Source organism: Schistocerca piceifrons, chromosome X (assembly GCF_021461385.2).
Source record: "Schistocerca piceifrons isolate TAMUIC-IGC-003096 chromosome X, iqSchPice1.1, whole genome shotgun sequence".
In the NCBI taxonomy this organism is placed as follows: Eukaryota; Metazoa; Arthropoda; class Insecta; order Orthoptera; family Acrididae; genus Schistocerca; species Schistocerca piceifrons.
The window spans coordinates 689,580,617-689,607,507 of NC_060149.1; the positions used below are offsets into that span (position 1 = coordinate 689,580,617).

The 26,891-nt window shown below is 47.2% G+C and overlaps 1 protein-coding gene across 1 annotated transcript in view; it reads left to right on the forward strand.

Moving 5' to 3' along the window:
- The first annotated feature begins 2,878 nt into the window (after positions 1-2,878).
- LOC124722617 (tubulin beta chain-like) overlaps positions 2,879-26,891 on the forward strand; it is a 109,366-nt gene continuing 85,353 nt past the window's right edge. The window contains exon 1 of the mRNA XM_047247753.1: positions 2,879-2,935. Coding sequence (XP_047103709.1) covers positions 2,879-2,935 — 57 coding nt within the window. The remainder of the gene's footprint in view (positions 2,936-26,891) is intronic.

A 26,891-nucleotide genomic window follows, 5' to 3' on the forward strand; every position in this document is an offset into this window, starting at 1 on the left:
CCAAAAAAGTCGAAAGACGCTATGGGCAAAGAAGTGGCTAATGCATAGAATGTGATTCACCGACACTCTGCTACGTTAGGAGATGAGAGCCAATGATTTGCATAATTACATAAGAAAAGATGGAACATGCTTTTAGGAGCTGCTGAACATCATCATCAAACTATTCTTAAAGGGAAAGAATACAGTCATGACGGGGGCTGTAGGCTGCGAAGAGAGACTGTTAACTACATTTCGGTTTCTAACCACAAGCAGGAGCTACGATGATCTCAAATTCAATGCAATTGTATCACCACAATTATTATTTAAAATGATACCCGAAACCTGCAATGTGATTTATAGTTGTATGAAGAAATACATCGCGCTAAAGCAAAGAAATATAAAATATTCAGGTGAAAGTTATTAATTTATACAGATATGTAGAATAAAAGACGTTCCTGCAAGATTAACGAATTCGTTTCAGATTAGAAGAAAGGAAGACTACAGATTTCGCAATGTCTAAAATCAAACAAATACAACAGAAACAAAATAATGAAGCATTTAGCAACAGTTATTACTGTAAAAGAAGTCACAGACATCGCTCTTCATAGCAGAAGGCTTGGATATAGGTTGAACTTTTTAACACTTCTAACAACAAAGAAAATATATCTCATGAATACAAGATCTAATTTATATATATTTACATTTTTAGATTTACTCTCTGTTAAGCATCGTAAATAAAACCTAAAAATCGAAATACAGGCGGTCTATGGGCTTTTATTCGTAAAATGTATACTATAGTTCCGTTATTTTCTCCATGTGTTATATGAAACCGTTCTCCATTCGTTAAGAGTGAAACGAGTGCTTAATTTCTTGCATTGCTATTGGTATAATCCTAACAAGACGTGTCCTACAAACATCTGCAGTCTTTAAATTTCATCAGAAACTGCCATTAAACTTTTGTCCCCATCGCACTCCGTCGGTTATGTTAGAAAAGCATTTAATTCCGTGCACATTGACAAAAGACGAACTTTTGTCGGGAGGTTGGCACGACAACGCTGCGCAATGAAGTTGGGGTGAGGGGCAGGAGTGTCTGCTGTCGAGCGATCGTACCCAAGCAACAACTCGTCAAGAAAAGTCGGTCGGTTGGTGCTTTTTTCCTTTTTTTTCTCTAGTAATTTTCAATTCCCCCTGAAGGGGGCGGGCTGGCAGCAGCTTAGTACGCTGCTCTACAGCCTACAGACTTTTTTAAAAACGGAAGAAGAAAAGAAACAAGAAAAACAGGCGATAAAACGGTGACTTAAAGTGTAAAATGGCGGAAAAATGCGGAATGCTGTCGGTTGGTGCGTGTGTAGGGCCCTTAAATACCCTATAGCGGTCAGTGTATACCCAACAGCGCGACAGGCCAAGTACTGCCGCCGCCGGCAGGTTGGCCATACTTTCCCTATAGGCGCCTACATACGCTCCAAATTCATCGGCCGACCGACCGACCAATTTCGTGACAGCCTACAGACGTGCCGACTGATTACACTCAGCGATTACAGCGAAACCCTGTTGTTTTGATTTGTTTATCTTAAGTTCATTGAGTGTATATTCTACAAGATAATGCTCGGTTTTAGAGAAGCACAGAAACAGGGGTTTGCCTTGGTAGATTTAGAGGTAACAAGATAAAAAAAATCCGAGAGAAAGCTCTGGGTGAAGAAGCAGCTAATGCAAGGAAAAAAATTCGCCTCGTCCTGTTACTTAAGGAGCTGGTGATTTTCGTAATAATCTAAGAATGCATGAATCATGCGCTTCAGAGCTGTTGAACATCATCAAACAATTCTTACCGAAAAAGAATAGTCATGAGAGAGGCTATAAGCTGCGAGGTGAGCCTCTTAGCTACATTACGATTTCTAGCCGTTGGCAGAAGTTAAGAGAACCTCAAATTCAATGCTCTTATATCCCCACGAGTATTAACTAAAATTATTCCTGAAACTTACAATAAAAGACTTTCACCTAATTTATTTATGTATGTAACATAAAAGATGACCGGCAAGTAAGAGAAACTCACTTCAAATCCGAATAACAAGGACCACACATGTTGTCGCGCACAACACCTAATATACACAACAGATACATAAGAAACGAAGCATTTAGCGACTGTTATAACTGTAAGAAAGTCACACACTTTGATTTTCATAGAAGAGGCCTTGGATATAGACTGGACTTTTTTAACACTTACAACAATGAAGCAAATATAATATATACATTAAAGTTCATTGAACGTCGATATTTCGGTTTTTAGCTTTTATTTCCGACAAGTACCGGAAATAAAACGTAAAAAGAGAAATACAAAAGATCGATGGACTTTTATTCTCTATATACGCCACACGAAACCATTATGGATTCGTTAAAAAAATGAAAAAAAGTGCTTCACTTCTTGCATATCTGTATTTCCTATACTCCTCGCATGACACGTCCCACAGACATCTGCAGCTATTAAATTTCTTCAGAAACACTGTCCTTATAGTGTCGTCCGTCTCGCACTCTGTCACGTATTTCAGAGCAACATTTAATCCCACAAGCATTGTCAAAAGTAAGATTTTGTCGGGCAGTTGGCACTACAGCGGTACACACTGTACAGTTCGTTGGGTGGAGTGGAGTGTTCGGAAAGGTCGCGGGGGACGGTCGGCTGTCTGGTGGTCCTTCCTGCCCGACATCCCGACAACAGGAAAGTTTGTCGGTCGGTCAGAACACCTATACACATCCAATTTGTCCGTCGGTGGATGTGCAGGAGCCGTATCAGAGCTTTGCCAGCCCTTAGCAGTTTGGCCGGCGTGTCTTCAGCCAGCAGTTGGTTTCCGGCATCGCCCCAATAGGAACTGAACCTGGAAGTGTTTGTTTACACAGCCAAATAAGTATGCGGGAAATTCTGCACATACAGTGTGGTCAGTGTGGAAATCAAATTGGCAGCAAGGTAAGCCGGCTCAGAATTACGTTTGAATTTTTCTTCGCGGTCACGATGGGAGAAATACGTGGTGAAGTTGTCGTACATTCCTCGGTTCCTCAGTACATACTGGATTTTGGAAACCTTTTGTGGAGACTTTCGCGTCATAGTTGGCATCTATCTTAAACTGTATGCCAGGTCAGGGTTTCCAGTGTTCTCTCTCGGGGAGGGGGGGGAAAAAAAAAAAAAAACCCCTGCGACCATTCGTGTTGCCCTGAAAGTTACTGAGCTGCGAGTTCGTGTTCATACTATTTACTGTAGCAGTATGGAAGACAGTTGGTTAAATTTTTAGCTAAAACCTGTCGACGAAACGAACATTACTGCATTTGCTCATTCTGTACATTGGACGATGTAAATTTCAGTGCTACTGTGTTTAGTAAACGTTGTTCGTTGGCATCCCGCTTTCAGGTATACTACGTGCAAATAATGTATACCAATATCTCAGTACTAAGGTTTTGAAACATCTTTTTTGCTACCGACCTGTGTAATGCAGTCAAATAATTTCCACCTACTTTTTAGATTCTCGTGGAAGCAGCTAATGTCGAAGCTCTCATAATTGGATGTGTAAAGATGTTTGTAACCAGTGCAAGGTTTCCAAGAGTGACAAATATAGTAAATTTCATGTTGCAGTGATAAATTTGAGTCTCTGTATCATATTAGCGAAAAACCACACCTGTTAAAGAAAAGTCAAATGGTTTGTGTATGATTTGTTTAAAAGTAAGAAATAAACATCAATAATGCCCGAAGTTATGCACAACAAATGAGGTGCTGATTGATAATGCGCAATCCCTCTTCTGGTATCTGAATGATTCTCTCATATTTTAAACCGAAGAATCGTTGCAACTCTTACACCTTCGGGCACAGATGATAGAACTGTTCAGGCCACATAACAAAAGGTTGCGCGGTCCACACAGTACACCAAATATCATAAAGTATTCAAATTCTAAGGTTCTAAGTCAGATGCGTACCTTTAAACTATCAATCGGCTCCTCAGTTGCTATACGTAATGCCGAGAGGGTCGTCAAATGTGTATCTAACCTGTTTTATTTCTTACTTTTAAATTATTTGGCAAAACATTTGATACCGGTAGTTTTTCAAAAATTCTTAGTTTGTTGAGAAAGCCTGGTCCTTTCGGCAGCGCATTTGCTTTCCTACTGTCTTGTCATCGAACTGTCTCGAATATAGTACGTGAGGTGAAGGAAGCAGTTTTTCATACGTAAATGTCACACCAATGCAGCTTTTAATACCTGAAAAGGCTATGACCTGAAGAGATTAACTTTTTGACACTCCATTTACATAACTATAAATAGTTAAAATTTCCTTCAAAGTTTTCGTAATTAGCCTTCAGCAGTAATTAAACTTTGTGTGTGTGTGTGTGTGTGTGTGTGTGTGTGTGTGTGTGTGTGTGTGTGTGTGTGTGTGTAACAGCACAGTATTTAGGGCTTAGTGATTTTTAACGATTTGTGGAATTTGGCGCATTACATATGGCAGAAAGGATGGTTTGTACACTGTAGGATTACCAGCAGGAAGGGCTAGTGGATTGCAAAAATTTTCTGGCAAGCCTCGTTCCGTAGCAGAAAATCCCCTTTCGCCTGCGGTCACAGCTGTTTGTCACAGGCTCAGATCCGAAACTGAGTAAAACGAAATATTTAATCGAAACTATTAAATGATCTAATGGATTAATGAAGCTTCATTGAAAATTTTGGGGATAGGTTTCGCTAAATGACATCAAAAGTTTGTAGTGTGAACACAAGACAGTAACAGGAAGTAAGTTATGGAAACTTCAGTCTCCATTACCTAGCTTAATCATGTCTCAATAGATCTGTGAGTAAACTACCCATCCTGACATGGGTATGAGCCGATGTAAAAGTAACGGACCTAGGTAACAGGACAGTTTAGAGTACTGGCTCCGAGTAATAATTAGGACGTTCATCGAAAAGCTTTACTGTTTTCCACTCGGTGGAGTTTCTCCACCTTGTCGGCCTAATTTAGAAACTAACCTCAGAATTTTTCTTTCCCAAAGAAAGCAGGTGTTGACAGATGTGAAAATTACCGAACTATCAGTTTAATAAGTCACAGCTGCAAAATATTAACCCGAATTCTTTACAGACGAATGGAAAAACTGGTAGAAGCCGACCTCTGGGAAGATAAGTTTGGATTCCGTAGAAATATTGGGACACGCGAGGCAATACTGACCTTACGACTTATCTTAGAAAGATTAAGGAAAGGGAAACCTACGTTTCTAGCATTTGTAGATTTAGAGAAAGCTTTTGACAATGTTGACTGGAATACTCTCGTTCAAATTCTAAAGGTGGCAGGGGTAAAATACAGGGAGCGAAAGGTTATTTACAATTTGTACAGAAACCAGATGGCAGTAATAAGAGTCGAGGGACATGAAAGGGAAGCAGTGGTTGGGAAGGAAGTGAGACAGGGTTGTAGGCTCTCCCCGATGCTATTCAATCTGTATATTGAGCAAGCAGTACAGGAAACAAAAGAAAAATTCGGAGTAGGTATTAAAATCCATGGAGAAGAAATAAAAGCTTTGAGGTTCGCCGATGACATTGTAATTCTGTCGGGGACAGCAAAGGGCTAGGAAGAGCAGTTTAACGGAATGGACAGTGTCTTGAAAGGAGGATATAAGATGAACATCAACAATAACAAAACGAGGATAATGGAAACTAGTCGAATTAAGTCTGGTGATGCTGAGGGAATTAGATTAGTAAATGAGACACTGAAAGTAGTAAAGGAGTTTTGCAATTTGGGGAGCAAAATAACTGATGATGGCCGAAGTAGAGAGGATATAAAATGTAGACTGGCAATGGCAAGGAAAGCGTTTCTAAAGAAGAGCAATTTGTTAACATCAAGTATAGATTTAAGTGTCACGAAGTCGTTTCTGAAAGTATTTGTATGGAGTGTAGCCATGTATGGAAGTGAAACATAGACGATAAATAGTCTGGACAAGAAGAAAATAGCTTCAAAATGTGGTGCTACAGAAGAATGCTGAAGATTAGATGGGTAGATGACATAACTAATGAGGAGGTATTGAATAGAATTGGGGAGAAGAGGAATTTGTGGCACAACTTGACAAGAAGGAGGGACCAGTTGGTAGGACATGTTCTGAGACATCAGGTGATCACAAATTTAGCATTGGAGGGCAGTGTGGAGGGTAAAAATCGTAGAGGGAGACCAAGAGATGAATACACTAAGCAGATTCAGAAGGATGTAGGTTGCAGTAAGTACTGGGAGATGAAGCAGCTAGTACAGGATAGAGTAGCATGGAGAGCTGCATCAAACCAGTCTCAGGACTGAAGACAACATTTTTTTACTTCTCAAACGAGGAGATATAGATTAATTTTCCGCGAAGTAATATTTTCACTGCTGGGAATATACTGCATGTCGTGCTAGAAGTAAAAATGAAAATATTCTGTTGACATTTGACGTATTAAACAGGGTGAAGTAGAAAGGCATGTGGGCCGTCGGTCATGGGTGCGGAGTGGACAGTGTTCACTGGCTAGATGTCGCCAAAACGAGAAATATTTTTATCCGTGACTTTTTATCCTGTCAGCTCTTCCAGGTTAATGTCGAAAGAGCGGCCAGTTGGGTCAATACCTTCATATGCTCTGATATTTTCAGTTAGCAGTGCCCCTTTACCACTGCACTAGAGGACGCAGTCGTTAGTCAGTTCGGATGACAATATGTAATGTTTATCTATCCCCAGATGGACGTTTCCATTATGAACTGTTAGTGGCACAGCTCCCTGTCCCCTTCCTCTTGTTGGGGGACTTTAATGCCCATAATCCCCAGTGGGCTGGCGACGCTGTCTCTCACAAAGTACTAGAACACCACCTTTAAGAATTGGACGTCTGCCTACTCAACACCGCAGCTGCAACCCATTTCCGTGTGGCCCACAGAACGTTTTCAGCTATTGATCTCGCAGTTTGCAGCCCGAGTATCTTACCCCTCATTCAGTGGCACGCCCAAGGCGATCTTCGTGACCGCGACCATTTTGTTATTGTCTCCGCTCGGACATCTAGAACATGTTCCACGTTGGTCGCTTAGGAAAGCTGATTGGCAGGCTTTCTCCTTTGCAGCCACTTTTGTAGCTAGTCGTGTGATGAATATCGACAAATTGGTACAGGATACTATTGATACTACTAATCATGCTACAGCAGCAGCGATATACTTCTCCGGCTCATCCCGACGACCACTGGTGCAATGGTGGTCTCAAGATACAGCCACAGCTATCAGGGGACACCGCTTTAACAACACATGCGCAATCCCTCTATGAATGGTTTAACAACATTCAAGAGACTGCGTGCGAAATGCGGTTTTTAATAAGGAAAAGGGAACTGTCGTGTTGGGAGCAATATGCCTCAACTATGTGATCCTGCACCCCATCGTCCCAAGTATGAACGAAACTCCGCCGCACTTGGGGCCATCCATCACCCATGGAAGTTCCTGGCATCCTTGTCAATGGTAACATCTGCACTGATCCCGTGGTACTTGCCGAATGTTTTGTAGCACACTTTGGTGAAGTTTCCGCTTGCAGTAAATACCATCCTCATTTCCTGGCCCGGAAACACCTTACTGTGTGCCGCCCGCTATCTTTCCATGCACGTGGCTCTCTATTGTACAATGTCCCTTTTAGTGAACGGGAGCTTCGCAGTGCTTTGGCAGTGTGTCGGAATATGGGACCTGGACGCAACAAAATTGACAGCTAAATGCTCAAACATGTTCATGCCGACAGCATGAAACATATCCTCTGGCTTTTTAATTGCAATTGGCAGAAAGAAATATTTCCCTCCCATTTACGGTAAAGTATTTTTATTCCTGTCCCGAAATTGGGTAAGGACCCACATATTTTAACTAATTACCGACCATTCTCTTTAGCGAATGGGCTGCGTAAGCTATTCAAACAAATTGTCAGGAGCCATCATTGTTGGTACCTTGAAGTCTGAGGCATATACAGATTCCAAAGCGTTTCTGGTCCACCATAGAACACCTGGTTCGTTTGGAATCGGCAATGCGCAATGCTTTCGCGTATCGCCAACATCTGATAGCTGTGTTCTTTGACCTACAGAAGGCATCCTATACCACCTGGGTGACATCACACTGCATTAGTGGAGTTTATGGGCCAATTTACCCATTTTTATGCAGACTTTCCTATCTTTTGAGTAAAAATTTCTCGGTGTACATGCCGCGTCAAATCAGGATAAATCTCCGAGCTTTCGACCACTACCTCCATGGTCGTCGTCAGGGCTAAAACTGACTGTCGTGAACTAGCGAGGTTCCCACTTTTATATGCAAAGGACGGCTTCTTATTGGCTGGAATACGTCAGCGATATGGCGCGTAGCGAAGTGGTGCCCTCTACTTCCATAGATGTAGTTACTATCCCGCGTTGCTTGCAGCGCCATCCCTTAAATCAGGAGGTAAAGTGCGAGAAGTTTTTCTCAGCGATTTTTCTTTATCCAGTGCACTCTTCCAAGTGTTGCTAAGTGCATAGCCGTTGTCTCTATTAAAGTTATTGTCGCTAAGCCTAATTTCGACTGCTTCCCGGATCACAGAGTCCCAGTAATTCGATGTGTGGGCTATTACTCTGGTTTCTTCAAATAAAATCTTATGCTTGTTAAGCAGGCTATGTTCAGCCACCGCTGATTTTTCCAAATACCTGTATTTCAGGTGACGTTGGTGCTCGATGCAGCGGTCGGCAACGGTTCTTACAGACTGGCCCACGTAATTCTTGCCGCATTCGCAAGGAATAGTATAAATTCCCGGCACTCTTAAGCCGAGACTATCTTTGACTGGTCTCAACATTTCCTTAATTTTCCTAGGTGGTCGGAAAACTGGTTTTATTCCTTGCCTCTTCAGGACTCTGGCTATCTTGCTCGTTGTAGCACCGCAAAAAGGAAGCCGCGCTAAGTGTTGGTCCTCTTCTTGTATGTGGCCGGCATCGTGTCTTACTTTCTTGGACAATACTGATTTAATTTCACCGGCAGAATAACCATTCCTCTTGAAAACAGTCATCAAATGGTTGATCTCGGGACCGAGGTGGTCCTTGTCGGAAATAGTCCTGGCTCTGTGTACTAAAGTATTCAGCATAGCTCTCTTCTGAGACGGATGATGGAAGCTATGGCTATGCAGATATAAGTCTGTATGGGTTGGCTTCCTGTACACAGAATGGCCCAGTCGTCCATCCGGCTTTCGTTCTACCAACACATCTAAAAAAGGTAACTTCCTTCTTTCTCTACCTCCAATGTAAATTTTATGTTTGGATGTACACCATTCAGATGTTCGACGAACTGCTGCAGCGTGTCGCTGCCGTGTGGCCAGATTAAAAAAGTATCGTCGACGTATCTGTAGAAGCATGATGGGCGGAGGTGTGCACTGCTCAGGGCTCGTTCTTCAAAGTCCTCCATGAAAAAATTCGCTATTGCTGGTGACAGTGGCGAACCCATGGCCGTTCCATCCGTCATTTCATAATAATTTCCACTGTATAAAAAATAAGTGGTCGTCAAGGTATGCCGGAACAACTTCAAAATTTCTGAGGAGAAATGAGCAGACAACAATTGTAATGTCATCCACAGGTACTTTGGTGAACAGAGAAACCACGTCGAGGCTGACCATGATATCACTTGGGCCTATCTTCATCTGTTTTATGATATCAACAAACATTTTTGAATTTTTAATATGATGTGGGCAGTGACCAACTATAGGCGCCAACAGTTTAGTTAAGTACTTTGCAAGCTTGTACGTAGGAGAGCCAATAGCGCTAACAATCGGTCTCAACGGTACGTTCTCCTTATGAACCTTTGGCAAACCGTACAGTCTTGGTGGCCTAGGTGCTCTCGGCCGTAAGTTCTTCACCAGTTCGTCGGAGAGGCCAGAGTTTTTTAGTAGCTCCCTTGTCTTCCTGCTGAGCGCCGATGTGGGATCCCGTCTGAGAACCCGGTATGTGCTGTCCTCCAGTAATAATCCAACTTTCTTATGGTAATCTGTAGCATTGAGGATTACCGTGGCGTTCCCCTTGTCAGCAGGTAAAACAACTAATCTTCATCCTTCTGCAACAATTTCAGTCCTTGTCTCTCCTCTCTGCTGATGTTTGACTTAGGCGGCTTGGATGTCGCTAAAATCCGGCTAGTAGCAAGCCTTACGTCATCCGCTGCTTCTTGAGGAAGATGACGAACTGCTTGTTCCACTCCACTAATGATCTCAACCACCGGTAACGTACGTGGAGCTGGGGCAAAGTTCAATCCTTTACTGAGAGCCGAGATGGTAGCTTCATCAAGTTCCTTGTCAGAGAAGTTGATAACAGTGCGGTGAATGCCGTTGGACCCAGTAGTTCCTTGATCACGGTTAAGCCGCTCAAATTTATCGGCCTGTTTCGCCGTAGTCCTGCTTAAATTGGCTCGTTGGTGTGCCGCCAAAGTCATATCCACCCATTCCCAGTCCAATGGTGAGAGGACTTCGGCCAGAAATAAATGGCAACTAAATAACAGGCGAGCGTTCATGTCTAGTTCATACCTGGTATGACGTATCCTCTCCTTCACAATAGCATGGCTGGTCTTTCGTAAAATTCTGTTTACTGCAGCGCTTCTGATGTGGTGTTTGACGACTGCAAACTTCGGTACTACCTCCTTGTCACGACAGCGTTGTAAAAAAGCGTTGGCGCCTATAGTTGGTCACTGCCCACATCATATTAAAAATTCAAAAATGTTTGTTGATATCATAAAACAGATGAAGATAGGCCCAAGTGATATCATGGTCAGCCTCGACGTGGTTTCTCTGTTCACCAAAGTACCTGTGGATGACATTACAATTGTTGTCTGCTCATTTCTCCTCAGAAATTTTGAAGTTGTTCCGGCATACCTTGACGACCACTTATTTTTTATACAGTGGAAATTATTATGAAATGACGGATGGAACGGCCATGGGTTCGCCACTGTCACCAGCAATAGCGAATTTTTTCATGGAGGACTTTGAAGAACGAGCCCTGAGCAGTGCACACCTCCGCCCATCATGCTTCTACAGATACGTCGACGATACTTTTTTAATCTGGCCACACGGCAGCGACACGCTGCAGCAGTTCGTCGAACATCTGAATGGTGTACATCCAAACATAAAATTTACATTGGAGGTAGAGAAAGAAGGAAGTTACCTTTTTTAGATGTGTTGGTAGAACGAAAGCCGGATGGACGACTGGGCCATTCTGTGTACAGGAAGCCAACCCATACAGACTTATATCTGCATAGCCATAGCTTCCATCATCCGTCTCAGAAGAGAGCTATGCTGAATACTTTAGTACACAGAGCCAGGACTATTTCCGACAAGGACCACCTCGGTCCCGAGATCAACCATTTGATGACTGTTTTCAAGAGGAATGGTTATTCTGCCGGTGAAATTAAATCAGTATTGTCCAAGAAAGTAAGACACGATGCCGGCCACATACAAGAAGAGGACCAACACTTAGCGCGGCTTCCTTTTTGCGGTGCTACAACGAGCAAGATAGCCAGAGTCCTGAAGAGGCAAGGAATAAAACCAGTTTTCCGACCACCTAGGAAAATTAAGGAAATGTTGAGACCAGTCAAAGATAGTCTCGGCTTAAGAGTGCCGGGAATTTATACTATTCCTTGCGAATGCGGCAAGAATTACGTGGGCCAGTCTGTAAGAACCGTTGCCGACCGCTGCATCGAGCACCAACGTCACCTGAAATACAGGTATTTGGAAAAATCAGCGGTGGCTGAACATAGCCTGCTTAACAAGCATAAGATTTTATTTGAAGAAACCAGAGTAATAGCCCACACATCGAATTACTGGGACTCTGTGATCCGGGAAGCAGTCGAAATTAGGCTTAGCGACAATAACTTTAATAGAGACAACGGCTATGCACTTAGCAACACTTGGAAGAGTGCACTGGATAAAGAAAAATCGCTGAGAAAAACTTCTCGCACTTTACCTCCTGATTTAAGGGATGGCGCTGCAAGCAACGCGGGATAGTAACTACATCTATGGAAGTAGAGGGCACCACTTCGCTACGCGCCATATCGCTGACGTATTCCAGCCAATAAGAAGCCGTCCTTTGCATATAAAAGTGGGAACCTCGCTAGTTCACGACAGTCAGTTTTAGCCCTGACGGCGACCATGGAGGTAGTGGTCGAAAGCTCGGAGATTTATCCTGATTTGACGCGGCATGTACACCGAGAAATTTTTACTCAGGAAATACGTCGCGAAAGACTTCGTAGCCATATTTCCTATCTTTTTTTGTCCAAATAGACTCGACTGTTAGCAACCACTATGTGCAGGAAACTGGAGTCCCTCGGGGATCGGTTCTGAACGTAACGATGTTTGCTATCGCCATCAGTGGTATTGTAAGTGCAGTGGGCCCCACAGCTCCTCTGTCACTGTACATGGATCTCTGCCTGCGCTATGCCTCTGCGTCACTGTGCACCACTGAGCGCCAGCTTCAGGGGGCTGTCTGGAGAGTCCATGACTGGGTCCTGAAACACAGCCACCAATATTCCCCTGCACAATCACTAGTTATGCATTTTGACTCCAAATTGTGCACCCACACCCAGAAATTTATTTTGGTTACCAGTTACTAGAAATGCCAATTCGTAGGTATATCGTCTACACGCTAACTTGGCCCTCGCATGTCAGCCAGCTTAACTTGCATTGAGAAGCTGAATGCTCCGTTTTCTTAGTCAATCCTCATAGGGCGCCGACCGTACAGTTCTTCTGAGGTTTTACAAAGCACTTATTTATCCTGCTTGGACTATGGATGCGTTGCCTGTGGGCCGGCAGCATTGTCGGTACTGAGCTTGCTGGAGGCTGTTAACCACGCTGGCTAGCGGTTGGCCTTCCATACGAGCCCTGTGGAAGCCGGTATCACACCACAGTGGGTTAGAAGACAGTAGCTTCTGGCAAGTTACACAGTCACGGTCTATGAGATGCCTACCCACCCATGTCACTCAACACTGTTCCACAATCCCCACAGGAGACTCGTCACTCTTCAGCGGATTCGTGCTTGGCTACCACAGGGCCCCAACCTCTGCAACATTTTTCCCTTCCGTATAGTGTGTCTGTCGTCCTGCTATTCTTTCCCCCTCCCCCCCCCCCCCTGGGAAATACGTCTGGGGAATTCTTTACAATGTTCTGCATTCTGTCGCTGGTGTACGAACAGTCTCACCTTTATTTTTGGCTCCCTTTTCCTTTCTTTGTTTCCCTTCTCTCGTTCCTCCGCTTCAGCGTTAGAGAATGCTCTTTTTTCTTTTTCCTCCCTGTGCGCTTCTGAAGGCTCACCCACGGGTCTGACACATAACGGATAATTAGGTAACGTGTAATTCAAAGCCCCAGGTCGAAAGGAGGGTTCACATGTACCGCCTGGTACAGGCCAGGCACAGGGAGGGTAATTGCCTGAGCTGCAACCTTCCCAAATTGCAGATTAGTCGCTGTGTCAGATGTTCGGGAGGTGTGACCTGAGGTGTGAACAATCGTCTAAGGCGGGTGCTCCCCCTTGTGGAGGGAGCCCCCAGTTGGAACGAGCGCACCATCGGAGACGCTGCCAACCATGGGGATATTCTTGCAATGAGTCACTCATCTTCCCAATCAACGTCTACAAAACCTGTAAACGTAATTAAGCTATTGATTCGAAGACCCTTCCTGCTGCACTACAGTTCCTTGTGGTCTCACGTACTGAAGACGGTCAGTCCTTCGCCACGGTCAATCCGTTTATTACTGAGGAAGGTGTTGATGCAATTGCTGGCCCTGTGAAATCCTGCTCTCGTTTACAAACTGGCACTTTGCTTTTGGAGACGGCTTCAGATTCTCAAATACAGCTACTGCTTGCTGCCTCACTTCTCCACAGCTACCCTGTTGATGTCAAGGCCAACAGAGCTTAGAGTTCTTCCTGTGGTGTAACTAACACCAGGCTGTTCGACGGTCTAACCGAGTCCGAAATACAGTCTTATCTTTCTGGTCAGGCTGTCATCGCCATCCATTGTGTAATGAAAAAGGTAGATTATTCCTTAGAGCCCACGCATACTCTTTTCCTCACCTTGATAGAGTGGTGCTGCCGTCAAAGATGAAAGCAAGCTATGAAATTACCACAGTCCGGCCATACATTCAGAATCCGATGTGCTGCTGCCAGTGTCATCGTTTTAACCACACTAGAATATCTTGTTGACACCAGCCTAATGTGTAACCTGTGGCAGGGATACACACGAGGACGATTGTCCACCTCCTCTTCCCCACTGTATCAACTGAATGGCAGCCATGCCGTCTCATCTCTGGATTGTCCCATGTACCTAGATGAGTGGGTTGTCAAAGAGGGTCAGGTAATGGAAAAAGTGCCTTACCTAGTAGATCGCATGTTACTGGCTAGTCGTAAACCCTGTGTTCTCCAGTCTGGCACCTACAGTTCTGTTCTTCTTACCCTCGATCCATGAAGGACATGGCCACGCAAACATGCGACCTGAAATTCGGCTCTGTGGTTGTGAAGTCGCCCAGTGTCAAGGTAGCATCGCCATCCCCCCCGTCCTGCTGTGCAACAAACGGTCAAATTCTCGCCTCAAGGGGCGAAGCGGCAAACTACACAACCAGTAGGCAGGAAAAGACAGAAGTAGTACTCTCATGACGACTTCCTCCGTCCCTCCAGCCAAACACTCGAGACTTCCTCTAACCAGAAAGGCTCGAAGAAGTCCGCCAAAGGGAAACAGTCTTCTCCTTCGCCAACTTGAAGATTCTGTTCGATGGTGTCGCCACGTGGTACTTAGCCCAGCCGCCCTCCGTCTCGTCGGTGCGCACCACCAACCGTTTTACAGCATTTGACTCTACAGACTGACCGCACGAGCAAGCCGATGCTTCTGTGGACCTCGGGGAGCAGGATCCTCCTCCTCCTGTGCCCTGTAGTAGCGACTCCACACCGGCTATCACTCGGCAACCACCGAGTTTACACGCCTCCATCTCTTCCTCCCCATGAATGTCCTCCAATGGAACGTCCACGGCCTTTGGTCCCACAGAGGATTTACGGCTGCTTTTAGCATCGCAGCATTCCCTTGTACACTATCAGGAAACGAAATTTCGCCCTCACAACCGCTTTGAGCTTCCACGTTACTTACCGATTCGTTTTGACCTTCCCCTTGAGGTCGGCATTCCGTCCCATGGGGGTGTCATGCTGCTCTTATGAAATGACATTCATAGTCAACCCATCTCCCTGACTACCTGTCTTCAAGTTGTTGCAGTTCGCCTTTTCCTTCCCTGCCTGTCTTTCTCCCTTGAACCATTTATGTACCTTCGTCCTCCGATGTCACCAGGACAGACTTCCTTCAGCTTATTTGGCAGCTGCCTCCCCTGTTTTTGCTACTCGGTGACTCTAATGCGAATCATACACTCTGGGATTCTCTCAGGACTTGTCGGCGAGGTGCCCTCTTTGCTGACCTTCTTAACTAACTCATCCTCTTATGCCTTAACACTGGAGCACCCACTTTCCTTTCTGACTCCTCGCACACCTATTCCCATTTGGACCTATACTTCTTCACTGCCCATTTTTCCTATCGTCTTGAATGGTCCGTTCTGACACTTTCTCGAGCGACCATTTCCTGTGTTCTCTCTGTTTGCTGACTCCTACCCTGTCCACATGCACACCCCAATGGTAGCTTACTAAGGCTGACTGGCAGCTTTACTACTCCCTGGCGACCTTCGAAGAACAATATTTCCCCAGTTGTGATGACCAGGTGGATTATCTCACCAATGTTTTCTTTACTGCTGCAGAACTTTCCATTCCTCGCACTTCCCCTATACCACGCCGTGTTCCAGTCCCTTGGTGGACTCGGGCATGCTGCGATGCAATTAGCGCATAGAGACGCGCTCTCCACGTTTTTCACCGTCATCCTATGATGGAAAACTGCATTCATTATAAACAGATGCGTGAAAAGTGTCGTCGCATCCTTCGGGTTAGGAAACGAGATAGCTGGATTTCATTCAATAGTTCTTTTAACAGTTCCACCACTTCCTCTGTCGTGTGGGCCAACCTCCAACAGCTCTCTGGCACAAAGATCCATTCCCCAAATTCCGGCCTGACAGTAGCAGACGAAGATATCTTGGACCCTCTTCCTGTCTCCAACACCTTGGTCCGCCATTTTGCCGAAGTTTCGAGCTCTTCCCATTATCACCCTGCCTTCCTCCATTGGAAACGAAGAGGAGCTGGCTTGGGCGGTACCCTTCTCTTCTACGAATCGTGAGTACTTCAATGCCGCCTTTACGATGAGGGGGCCAGATCATGCTCTCAGTTTATCCTGATCCTCTGCCCCACGGCCAGACGCCATCCGCATTCAGATGTGTAGTAACTTTCTCTTACAGGGAAGCAATTTCTGCTTAACACATACAACTGCATCTGGGTAGAGGGCACATTTTCCAGACGCTGACCTGAAGCCATCGTCGTACCCATACCTAAGCCCAGCTAGGACAAAAATCTTCCTTCTAGCTACCGCCCCATCTCTCTTACCAGCTGCGTTTGCAAGGTGATGGAACGTACGATTCATGCCCGGCTGGTAATTTTGCTAGAGTCTCGCAATTTACTGACGAATGCACAGTGTGGATTTCGAGCACGACGTTCTGCAGTTGACCATCTAGTTACTCTGTCCACCCCTGTCATGAATGGCTTTCTGCGGAAAACACACACTGGCCGTGTTTTTCCATTTGGAGAAGGCCTAGGACACCTGCTGAAGTACTGGTATCCTCCATACTCTTTACACGTGGGGTTTCCGTGGGCACCTGCCATGTTTTCTTCAGGCATTTTTACAAGAACGAGATTTCAGGGTGCGAGTGGGTTCTGTCTTGTTGGACACATTTATCCAGGAAAACAGTGTGCCTCAGGGTTCTGCCCTGAGTGTCGACCTCTTTGCTATTACTATTTACCCTATAATGGCCTGTCTCCCACTGGGCATCTCTGGCTCCCATTTTGTTGACGATTTTGCCATCTATTGCAGTTCTCCATGGACCTGTCTCACTGAGTGGCGTCTTCAGCGCTGTCTTGATCGTCTTTACTCCGGGAGCATCGACAATGGGTTTCGCTTTTCCACTGACAAGATAGTCTGTATGAATTACTGGCAGCGCAAATGGTTTCTCCCACCATCACTACATCTTGGGCGTCTTGCCCTTCCATTTCTTGAAACTACTAAATTCCTGGGTCTCGTGCTCGATAGGAAGCTCTTGGTCCTCCCATGTGTCTTATCTGGCAGCCCGCTTTACATGGTTCCTCAATGCCCTACATGTTCTCAATGTTACTTCCTGGGGTGCCGATCGAACCATCCTACACTGTTTGTGCCAGTCCTTTGTCCGTTCGAAACTAGACTATGGGTGCTTTGTTTATGCATCTGTACACCCATCCCTCTTAACCCGTCTCAACACCATCCATCATCATGGCATACATTTGGCCATGGGCGCCTTCTACACCAGCCCAGTTGAGAGTCCGTATACTGAAGCTGAAGCTGCTGAACTACTACTGTCCTGAATGAGATTTTCACTCTGCAGCTGATTGTGCGCTGATATGAAACTTCCTGACAGATTGACTGTGCTGGACCGAGACTCTAACTCGGGACCTTTGCCTTTCACGGGCAAGTGCTCTACCAACTGAGCTACCCAAGCACGACTCACACCCCGTCCTCACAGCATTACTTCTGCCAGGTTCGCAGGCGAGCTTCTGTAACGTTTGGAAGGTAGGAGACAAGGAACTGGCAGAAAAGCTGTGAGGATGGGGCGTGAGTCGTGCTTGGGTAGCTCAGTTGGTAGAGCACTTGCCCGCGAAAGGCAAAGGTCCGGAGTTCGAGTCTTGGTCCGGCACACAGTTTTAACCTGTCAGGAAGTTTCATACCACATTGCTGGAACTTGCTCCTCAGCTGGTATGCATGCCGTTTCTCTGCCATGCATGGCCACTCGTCCTATGCCTCCTTCTTTGATGATTCCTTTGGCCATCAGTATGAGGCTCGTCGTTTTTATCTGTTCCCTCCTGGAGTCCACTTTCGGCACTTGCTACGGCAATTTAACGTCACTCTACATGCACCTTTCCCGGTGGGTATGAACCCTTCACCACCTTGGCTTCGTGAAGTGGCCCCCTGTTAACCTTGGCCTTCGTTCTGTTCCTAAGGACACTACGGCAGCCTCCATCTATCGCCTCAAATTTCATGACCTTCGCATGAAACTTCGCCATAGTACTCTTGTCTACACTGATGGCTCTCGGACTGGCCATGGGGTCGGGTGTACCTTCGTCATTGGCACCTGTGTCTTTCGATATCAGCTTCCGGCACACTCCTCAGTCTTTACAGCCGAGCTCTTTGCTTTGTATCAGGCCACGTAGTACATCTGGCGACACAGCCTTTTCAATTGCGACTCACTCAGTGCCCTGCAAAGGCTATGTGCACTGTACACTGCTCATCCCTTAGTGCAGCAGGTACAGGAAACCTGTCACTTGCTCACTGTTGTATAGCCAGTGTCCTGTTTCTGTGGGTCCCTGGTCATGTCGGTCTACCAGGAAACGACGCTGCTGACGTAGCTACCAAGGCTGCGGTCCTTGTACCTCAGCCCGCGAGTACCTATATTCTCTTCGATGTTATCTGCGTTGCTGTCAGGAGGTGGAGTCCCTTTGGCATCTCCAATGGTCCTCTCTTCACGGGAATAAGCTTATTAAGCCTCTCCAAGCGCTTTGGACGACCACCTCTCGGCCCTCCCGCTGGGAGGAGATTATTTTAACTCGGCTGTGTATTGGGAACTGCCTTTCTAGATATCGTCATTTGCTAAGTGGCGCTACTCCACCACTTTGTGAATATAGCGCCTAAATTTTAACTATCCGCCGCTTTCTCTTGAATGCCATTTATAACAATTTACATTCCAGCTCGGGTTTGCCATCTGATTTATGAGCCGTTTTAGCGAATGACCCGCGGGCGCAGTTGTTTTTGCGCTCTAAAGCAAAACACCACAACTGTTCCACAATCTGCAGTTCAGACTGTTTGTGCATAGCCCAAAACTGGAAAGACCAGCTGGGATCCGACTCAGTTTTCCACTGAAGAACCTCCTACAGCGTCTGTTAGCCTCTGTTAGTCTGTGTTCCTACAGCTCCTTCTAGACTCCCCCCATGGGCCGTACTGTCTCCTGCGATAGGGATGGACCTCTTGTTGCCCCAAGAAGGATGTTAATTCTACTCTTCTCAGACAAGTTTCTTTCAATCCTCCACTATTATTTTAATTCAGTATGCATGTACACAAATGGATCGAAAGTTAACAAGAGTCGGTTACTTTTGCACATGCAGGTAGACATGAGAAAAACACACTGCCGAGTGCCTGCAGTGTATACCCTGTAAAGTTGATTGCCGTATCTCAGGCTTTCCAGTATGTCAAATGCCACGTCACGACGATATTTCTGATCTGTAGTGATTCCATGAGTTACTTAAAAGGCATAGCCCTGTGCTATCCCATAAATCATTTGGTCACAAATATCTGGAAGCTACTGCCTGACATATACGGCTCTGGACAGATGGTGAGCTTCATCTGGACGCCGAGCCACATAGGCATTCCAGCAAATGAACTCGCCCGACCGTCTATCTAAATACGCAGCTACAGGAGATCAGCTTGACATCAGGATATCAGGCCCAGACGTCAGATTACAATTCCAAGGCAATAATTTGAGGCTCCGGGAATTGGAATGGCAGGCTACTACGACCCAAAACACGTTGAGAGCGGTTGAAGGCACCAGTAAGGCTCTCAGAAAGATGCCATTGTGTTGTGCCGACTACACATTGACCATACGACTCACCCACAAGTTCCTTCTGTGTCAGGATGGTGGTCCTCACTGCAGCTGCAGTAGCCTACTGACGATAGCGCATGTTCTTGATGCACCATTCTGGTTGATCTGCAGCACGGTCTCAGCTTGCCTATCTCACTACCTAAGGTGCTTATGGGTGATGTGCAACCACTGCCGAAGTTTTGCATTTCCTGAGGGAGAGCTGATTTTATTCTAACATATAATACTCTTCCACTTCCAATGTTAAGAGCGGTTGTCGGGGCGACTGCCTTCCCCTTTGGCGGGTACCCATTGCACAACCACAGATTCCTTCCCCCCCCCCCCCCCCCCCCCCCAGGGGGTCCACAACTCTTTTGTGGATACGTGCGTGGCAACCATGGGGCCCCGAGCTATTGCAACCTTCTTTCTCTCCAGGGCTGCATTTCCATTCCCCTCCGTGCTCCATTCCCCTCCGTGCTCCATTCCCCTCCATGCTCCATTCCCCTCCGTGCTCCCCCCAGGGGGTCCACAACTCTTTTGTGGATACGTGCGTGGCGAGCACGGGGCCCCGAGCCATTGCAGCCTTCTTTCTCTCCCAGGCTGCATTTCCTTTCCCTTCCCCTCCTTTCCCCTCCATGCTCCTTTCCCCTCGCCCTCTCCTCTCCCTCTATTGGTGTCCTTGCTTATGTTGGCCCCCGCTATCCTCCTGGTTCTGTTGGTTTTACACTCTGGCTTTGTTGCGTAATCATCTCCTCCTTTTGGCATTCCTTGGTCCCCCTCTGGGGTTTGACCTCCATTACAAAATTTCTCCTCCGTAGTGTGAGCCATTTGGGGAAGAGCACCTTACCTAGTGTCTCCGACGTGTGCCCTCCTAGTACATTCCACCTTTTCTTTCACGTCGTTGTCTGATGCTAGGGTGCATAGCCAACACGGTAGCCAACCCGTGTGGTGGGGTCGCTATGTACCCTTTTGGTTGAGCCCCCTGAACACACAGGGATCACACTTCTGATTGCTGAGCTGTGACCTCCTCATGCATGCCTTGGAGTGGTTGCTCGTCATCCTGGAGCATCGGAACTCCCGGCAATGGCCGCTGTGCCAGACGGCTCTTGCTGTGGCTGTGTGGCGCCCGTGAGGAGAGCCCCTGATCGGAGTGGGTGGTATCAGGGCGGACACTATGCAAATGAAACGCATATGCGTCCAGAACTTTGGCCGTTCTTCTGCGGCCGTCTCTCTGCGTGGAACTGATTCTTCAAGTGCTGCTTCTCTTGCCCCTTCGGCCTTCCCTTCCATGGCTATCCCCCTGGGAAGGAGGTCAGGCCTGTCAGCTAGGGGCGAAACCTTTCCCCTTTTACCTAGTTTGCACTGGGACTGATGGAGATACTTTCACGAGTACCACACCTTTATTCTTTGTGGAACACATAGAAGACAAGTTTGGTGAAGTGGACTCCCTGACCAAGATGCGGTCAGGTTCGTTGCTGATGAAAACAGCTTCAGCTGCCCAATCTGCGGCCCTTCATGCCTGTAAACATCCTGGCACAATTCCTGTGTCCATTACCCCCACCAGTCTCTAAATATGGTACAAGGTGTGATTTTTCACAGGGACCTCATCCTTCAAACTGATGAGGAACTTCGGGACAATCTTGGACGGCGGGGTGTTCACTTTGTTCGGCGTGTTCAGAAGGGTCTTAAGACAATCACATTGATACTGGTGCCTTTATCCTGGCCTTTGAAGGGGATACCCTCCCTGAGAAAGTTAAGATTATGGTTTATCGATGCGATGTGAAGCTGTACATCCCACCTCCTAGAGGTGTTTTAAGTTCTTGCGTTTTGGACACGTCTTCCCGCTGTTCACAGGCCCCTCTCTGTGGTGACTGTGGACGTCCACTCCATGAGGGGAGTCCCTGTGTTCCTCCTCCTGTGTGTGTAAATTGTCATGGTAGCCATTCTCCACGTTCACCAGATTGCCCAGTATATAAGAAGGAAAAGAAGATAAAGGAGTGTAAGTCCCTCAATCGTTTAACCTACACAGAGGCCCATAAGAGATATACACGTCTTCGCCCTGTGTCCATGACATCTAGTTACGCCTTGGTTACATCTTCACCCCTTCCTCCCCCTTCCTTACCCCCAACCCGGACCGCTCTCCTCCCCCACTCCCCTGCGGCTCCCACACCTTCTGCTCTGAGCGCTGCTCCCCCTCCCCAGCCGGAGAAGTGTCCCACTCCTTTGGCGTCTGCCGGTCAAGGGCGCCTCGCCTGGGATGCCCCTTCCCGGCACCTTCCAGGCCAAAGGTCTGCTGCCGCATGATGCCCGCGAGAGCCGCGGTCTGTCGGCCCCCAGGTTGCCCGGTCTCTTTCTGTTCCTGATCTTGCTGCAGCTGGCTCCTTTATGCCACACAGCCCTCCTCGATCTCAGCCTGAAAAGAAGAAGAAACATAAGTCCCGGGACAAAGAGCCTCTGGAGTCACCAGAGGTCCCTTCCCAGACTTTACAACCGGATTCTGACCTGTCGTTCATGGATGTCGCCCCCTCCTTGTCGGTGACAGGTGGGGACCCGGCGGTATGACTGGCTTTAGCGTGTTCAGCCCCCATTTAAATCATCGTTCTGTAGTTCTCGAATGGAACTGTAATGGATACTATCGTCACCTTCTGGAATTGAAAACCCTTCTTTCGTCTTACTCTGCAGCTTGTGTGGTTCTCCAGGAATCTCATTTTACTGATAACTCACCGACCCTCTGTGGGTTCCGTGTTTTCTGTCTAAATCTGGTCGGACCCCTGCGGGCTTCTGGTGGTGTTTGCATGTTGGTCTGTACAGACATTGCTAGCACGTGGATTCCTCTTCAAACTACATTGGAAGCGGTTGCTGTTAGGGTCCACCTAGACTCTGCGGTCACAGTTTGCAATCTTTATCTCCCTCCTGACAGGACTCTTACACCTGATGCCTTAACCACCCTTCTTCAGCAACTTCCTCCTCCCTTACTCCTCCTTGGGGATTTTAATGCTCATCATCCTTTGTGGGGCAGTGCCTTTCCATCTAGACGAGGTCTTCTTATAGACCAATTTCTTGCAGACCACGACTTGCGCCTTCTTAATTTCAGTGCCGGTCATGGTACATTTTCTGCCATTGATCTTTCTCTTTCTTCTCCCTCTCTCCTCCCTTCATTACACTGGTCGCCACACGACGACCTTTGTGATAGCGACCATTTCCCGTTGATTATCTCGCTCCCTTCCCGCTCCCTGATGGACAGGTTACCTCGTTGGTCTTTCCAACACGCCGATTGGCCTCTATACACGGCACAGGTCGTGTTTTCTCACTCTTTCTCGGGTTGTATTGATGATGTCCTATGTGACGTGTATGACGCGATTGTTCGCGCTGCTAACCTTGCTGTCCCGCGCTCATCTGGACCATTTCGTCGCCTGCAAGTCCCATGATGGAGTACGGCCATTGCCGTCTGTGATCGCCGTCGAGCATTGCAACACTTTAAGAGGCACCCATCCATAGCCAGCCTTACTACCTTTAAACGCCTCCGCATTTATGCCCGTTATTTAATCAAACAGAGCAAGCGGATATGTTGGGAACGATTAGTTTCTTCCCTTGGTTCTACTGTCCCTCTGTCACGGGTATGGGCTACACTTCGCTCTCTCCAAGGTTGCCATCGGCAGTCCACCCTCCCAGGCCTTCACCTCCCAGATGGCCTTTGTATGGACCCATTAGTTCTTGCAGAACACCTTGCGACCCATTTTGCAGTGACATCAGCATCAGCCTCCTATCCAGATGCGTTCCTTCACCAGAAACAGCTGGCTGAAGCTTCCACCTTATGTTTTACCCCTTGTGAGTCAGAATCTTACAACGAACCTTTTACTGAATGGGAATTTCTTTCTGCTCTATCTTCTCATGATATGGCCCCTGGCCCACATTCCATTCATAACCAACTGCTTCAACATCTCAGTGCTCCACAACGGCAACATGTTCATTGGGTGTTTAACCGTATCTGGCTCCAGGGTGACTTCCTTCTCAGTGGAGGGATAGCATTGTGGTTCCTGTCCTTAAGCCTGGTAAAAACCCCATATCTGTTGATAGCTATCCACCAATTAGTTTGACCAATGTTGTTTGTAAGTTACTTGAACGGATGGTAGTCCGTCGGCTCAATTGGGTCCTCGAATCTCGGGATCTATTGTCCCCTTACCAGTGTGGCTTTCGAGAGGGACGGTCTCCAATCGATCATTTACTTTGCTTGGAATCCGCAGTTCGGCAGGCTTTTTCCCAGCACCGCCATTTGGTTGTAGTGTTTTTTGACCTTCGCAAGGCCTATGACACGGCCTGGCGCCATCACATCTTACTTACCCTTCACCAGTGGGGTCTTCGGGACCCGCTCCCGATTTTTATCCGCCAGTTCCTGTTCCATCGGTCATTCAGAGTTCGAGTTGGTACTGTTTTTAGTTCTCCACGGACCCAGGAGACGGCATCCCACAGGGTTCTGTCTTGAGTGAGTGTCCTTCTTTTCCTCATTGCTATCGATGGACTTGTGGCCTCTGTCGGTCCTTTGGTCGTCCCTGCCCTGTATGTGGATGATTTCTGCATTTGGGTTAGTTCCTCTTCGATGGCATCTGCAGAGTGGCAGCTCCAGGGAGCTATACGGCGTGCCACTGCATGGACCCTCTCACACGGGTTTCAATTATCTCCTCTAAAATCGCGAGTGGTCCACTTCTGTCGCCGTACTACGATCCACCCTGATCCAGAGCTCTATCTCGATGCCCAACGATTGCCTGTGGTCCCACAGTTTCGTTTCCTGGGTCTTCTTTTTGACAACAAGCTCACTTGGCTGCCCCATATCAGACATCTGAAGGTAGGATGTTTCCATAAACTCAATGTCCTTCGCTTCCTTGCCCACTCCTCTTGGGGTACCGAGCGAGGTGGCGCAGTGGTTAGACACTGGACTTGCATTCGGGAGGACGACGGTTCAATCCCGCGTCCGGCCATCCTGATTTAGGTTTTCCGTGATTTCCCTAAATCACTCCAGGCAAATGCCGGGATGGTTCCTCTGAAAGGGCACGGCCGACTTCCTTCCCCATCCTTCCCTAATCCGATGAGACCGATGACCACGCTGTCTGGTCTCCTTCCCCAAAACAACCAACCAACCTCTTGGGGTGCGGACCGTTCCCTCCTTCTCAGTCTTTATCGTGCTGTAGTTCTGTCTCGCTTGGACTATGGTTGTCAAGTTTCGGTTCAGCTGCTCCTTCCACACTGCATGTGCTGGATCCAGTCCACCATCGTGGTATCCGTTTGGCCACCGGTGCCTTCCCTACTAGCCCTGTTGATAGTCTCCTGGTTGAAGCTGGGATCCCCCTCCCCCTTTCTGTTCGGCAGTCCCAGCTTCTGGTGTCTTATGCACTCGCTATCCGTTCCTCTCTCACTCATGCTTCCTATTCTATCCTGTTCCCAGACCATGGACGTCGCCCACCCGACTCCCACCCTCGGGCGGGTTTACCGGTTGGGCTCAGTCTTGCCTCTCTTTGCCGTGATTTCCAGCTTCCTTCTTTGTCCTGCCTTCCTCGCTCCCTCCCCTCCCCTCCCCTCCACCCACCCTTGGTTAGTTCCTCGGCCTCGAATTCGGATGGATATCCGCCGAGGTCCAAAAGATTCCATTCACCCGGTGGTTTTCCGTTCCTTTTTCCGCCAAATTTTATGGGAGTTTCGGAATGCTGTTGTTTTTTACGCTGATGGCTCTAAATCTGCTGATGTGGAGTATGCCTTCACGTCCTCTGTCGGAACGGAAAATGATCTGCTGCCACCTACATGTGGGGTGTTTACTGTGGAATTGATGGCAATTTCCCAGGCCCTTACCTTTATTAAACAGTCCCAACACAACCGCGTTTTGTTATGTACGGACTCATTGAGTGGCCTTCTTGCTATTGACCGGTGTTTTTCGCGCCATCCCTTGGTCTCTGCCATCCATGACCATCTCGCTGATATTCACCGTGCTACTTGTTCCATTGACTTCCTTTGGGTCCCTGGCCATGTGGGTATCCCAGTTAATGAGCTCGCTGATCGTTTGGCTGGGGGAGCAGTCACTTACCCCCCCCGTTTTCTGTAACCTCTCCTGCAGCGGATTTACGGCTTCACATCAAATCCCACTTCGCGCAGTCATGGGCCAATTCTTGGGAGGCTACTCCCCTGTCTAATAAACTTCGTGCGATTAAGGTGACACCAGACCCGTGGCGTTCTTCCTTTCGCCTCTCCCGAAAGGACTCGACCACACTGTCGTCTCGGCATTGGCCATACCAGGCTGACCCATGGTTTTCTTTTGCGTGATGAGCCACCCCCACTTTGTGGTTGTGGAGCCTTCCAGTCAGTAGCCCACATGTTGGTTGAATGCCCCCTTCTTTTGGCTCAGCATGCTAAGTACAGACTCCCCCACACTTTACCTTTGATGTTGGCTGACGATTCCCGGATGGTCTCTCTGGTTCTCGGTTTCCTCCGGGAAAGTGGTTTTTATTCTCAGTTTTAAGGTTTTTAATCTCTCTCTGGTATTGGGGCAGGGCGGTGAGTGTTGGGCGTCTCCCACTGTAAGCAGTGTTCGGAGATTCCCGATTCACCTCCCTGACCGAAATCCTCTTTTCTTCCCCTTTTACTCTGGTTTTACCTTTTTTTTTAGGATTGGTTAGTCTCCTTTTCCCATACGTACTTCTACATTATAGCGGTTGTACCTTTTAAGTCACAGGTGGTCTTGCCTATGCTGCTTCAGCATAGCGTTGGGTTCGTTCTCTTGCTAACTTCCCTCGTTTTGTTTTTACCATTGACAACATGACTGCTGCTTTAAGATTTTAGCCTTTTCCCTTTTATTGTTCTGACTTTCCTGAGATGTCACATTGCCGGAATGGACCACATTTGAAACAAGGGACTGATGACCTTGCTGTTTGGTCCCTTAAACCTCAAACAACCAACCAACCAACAGATTCCTTTCTTCCCCCCTCACCTTTTTGTGCTCTTAGTCCCCCTTGTGCAAGATGCTAAGTGGTTTCTCTCTTTTCTTTTACCTGTTTTGGTAGAATTACTGTCACGACGTTTTAAACTCTTTGACTTGCTCGTTTAGTTTGAGCAGCCTAGTCACCATTGTTTTCGATTCTTACCTATGAAATGTTTCTCTCGTAGTGAGGAGGG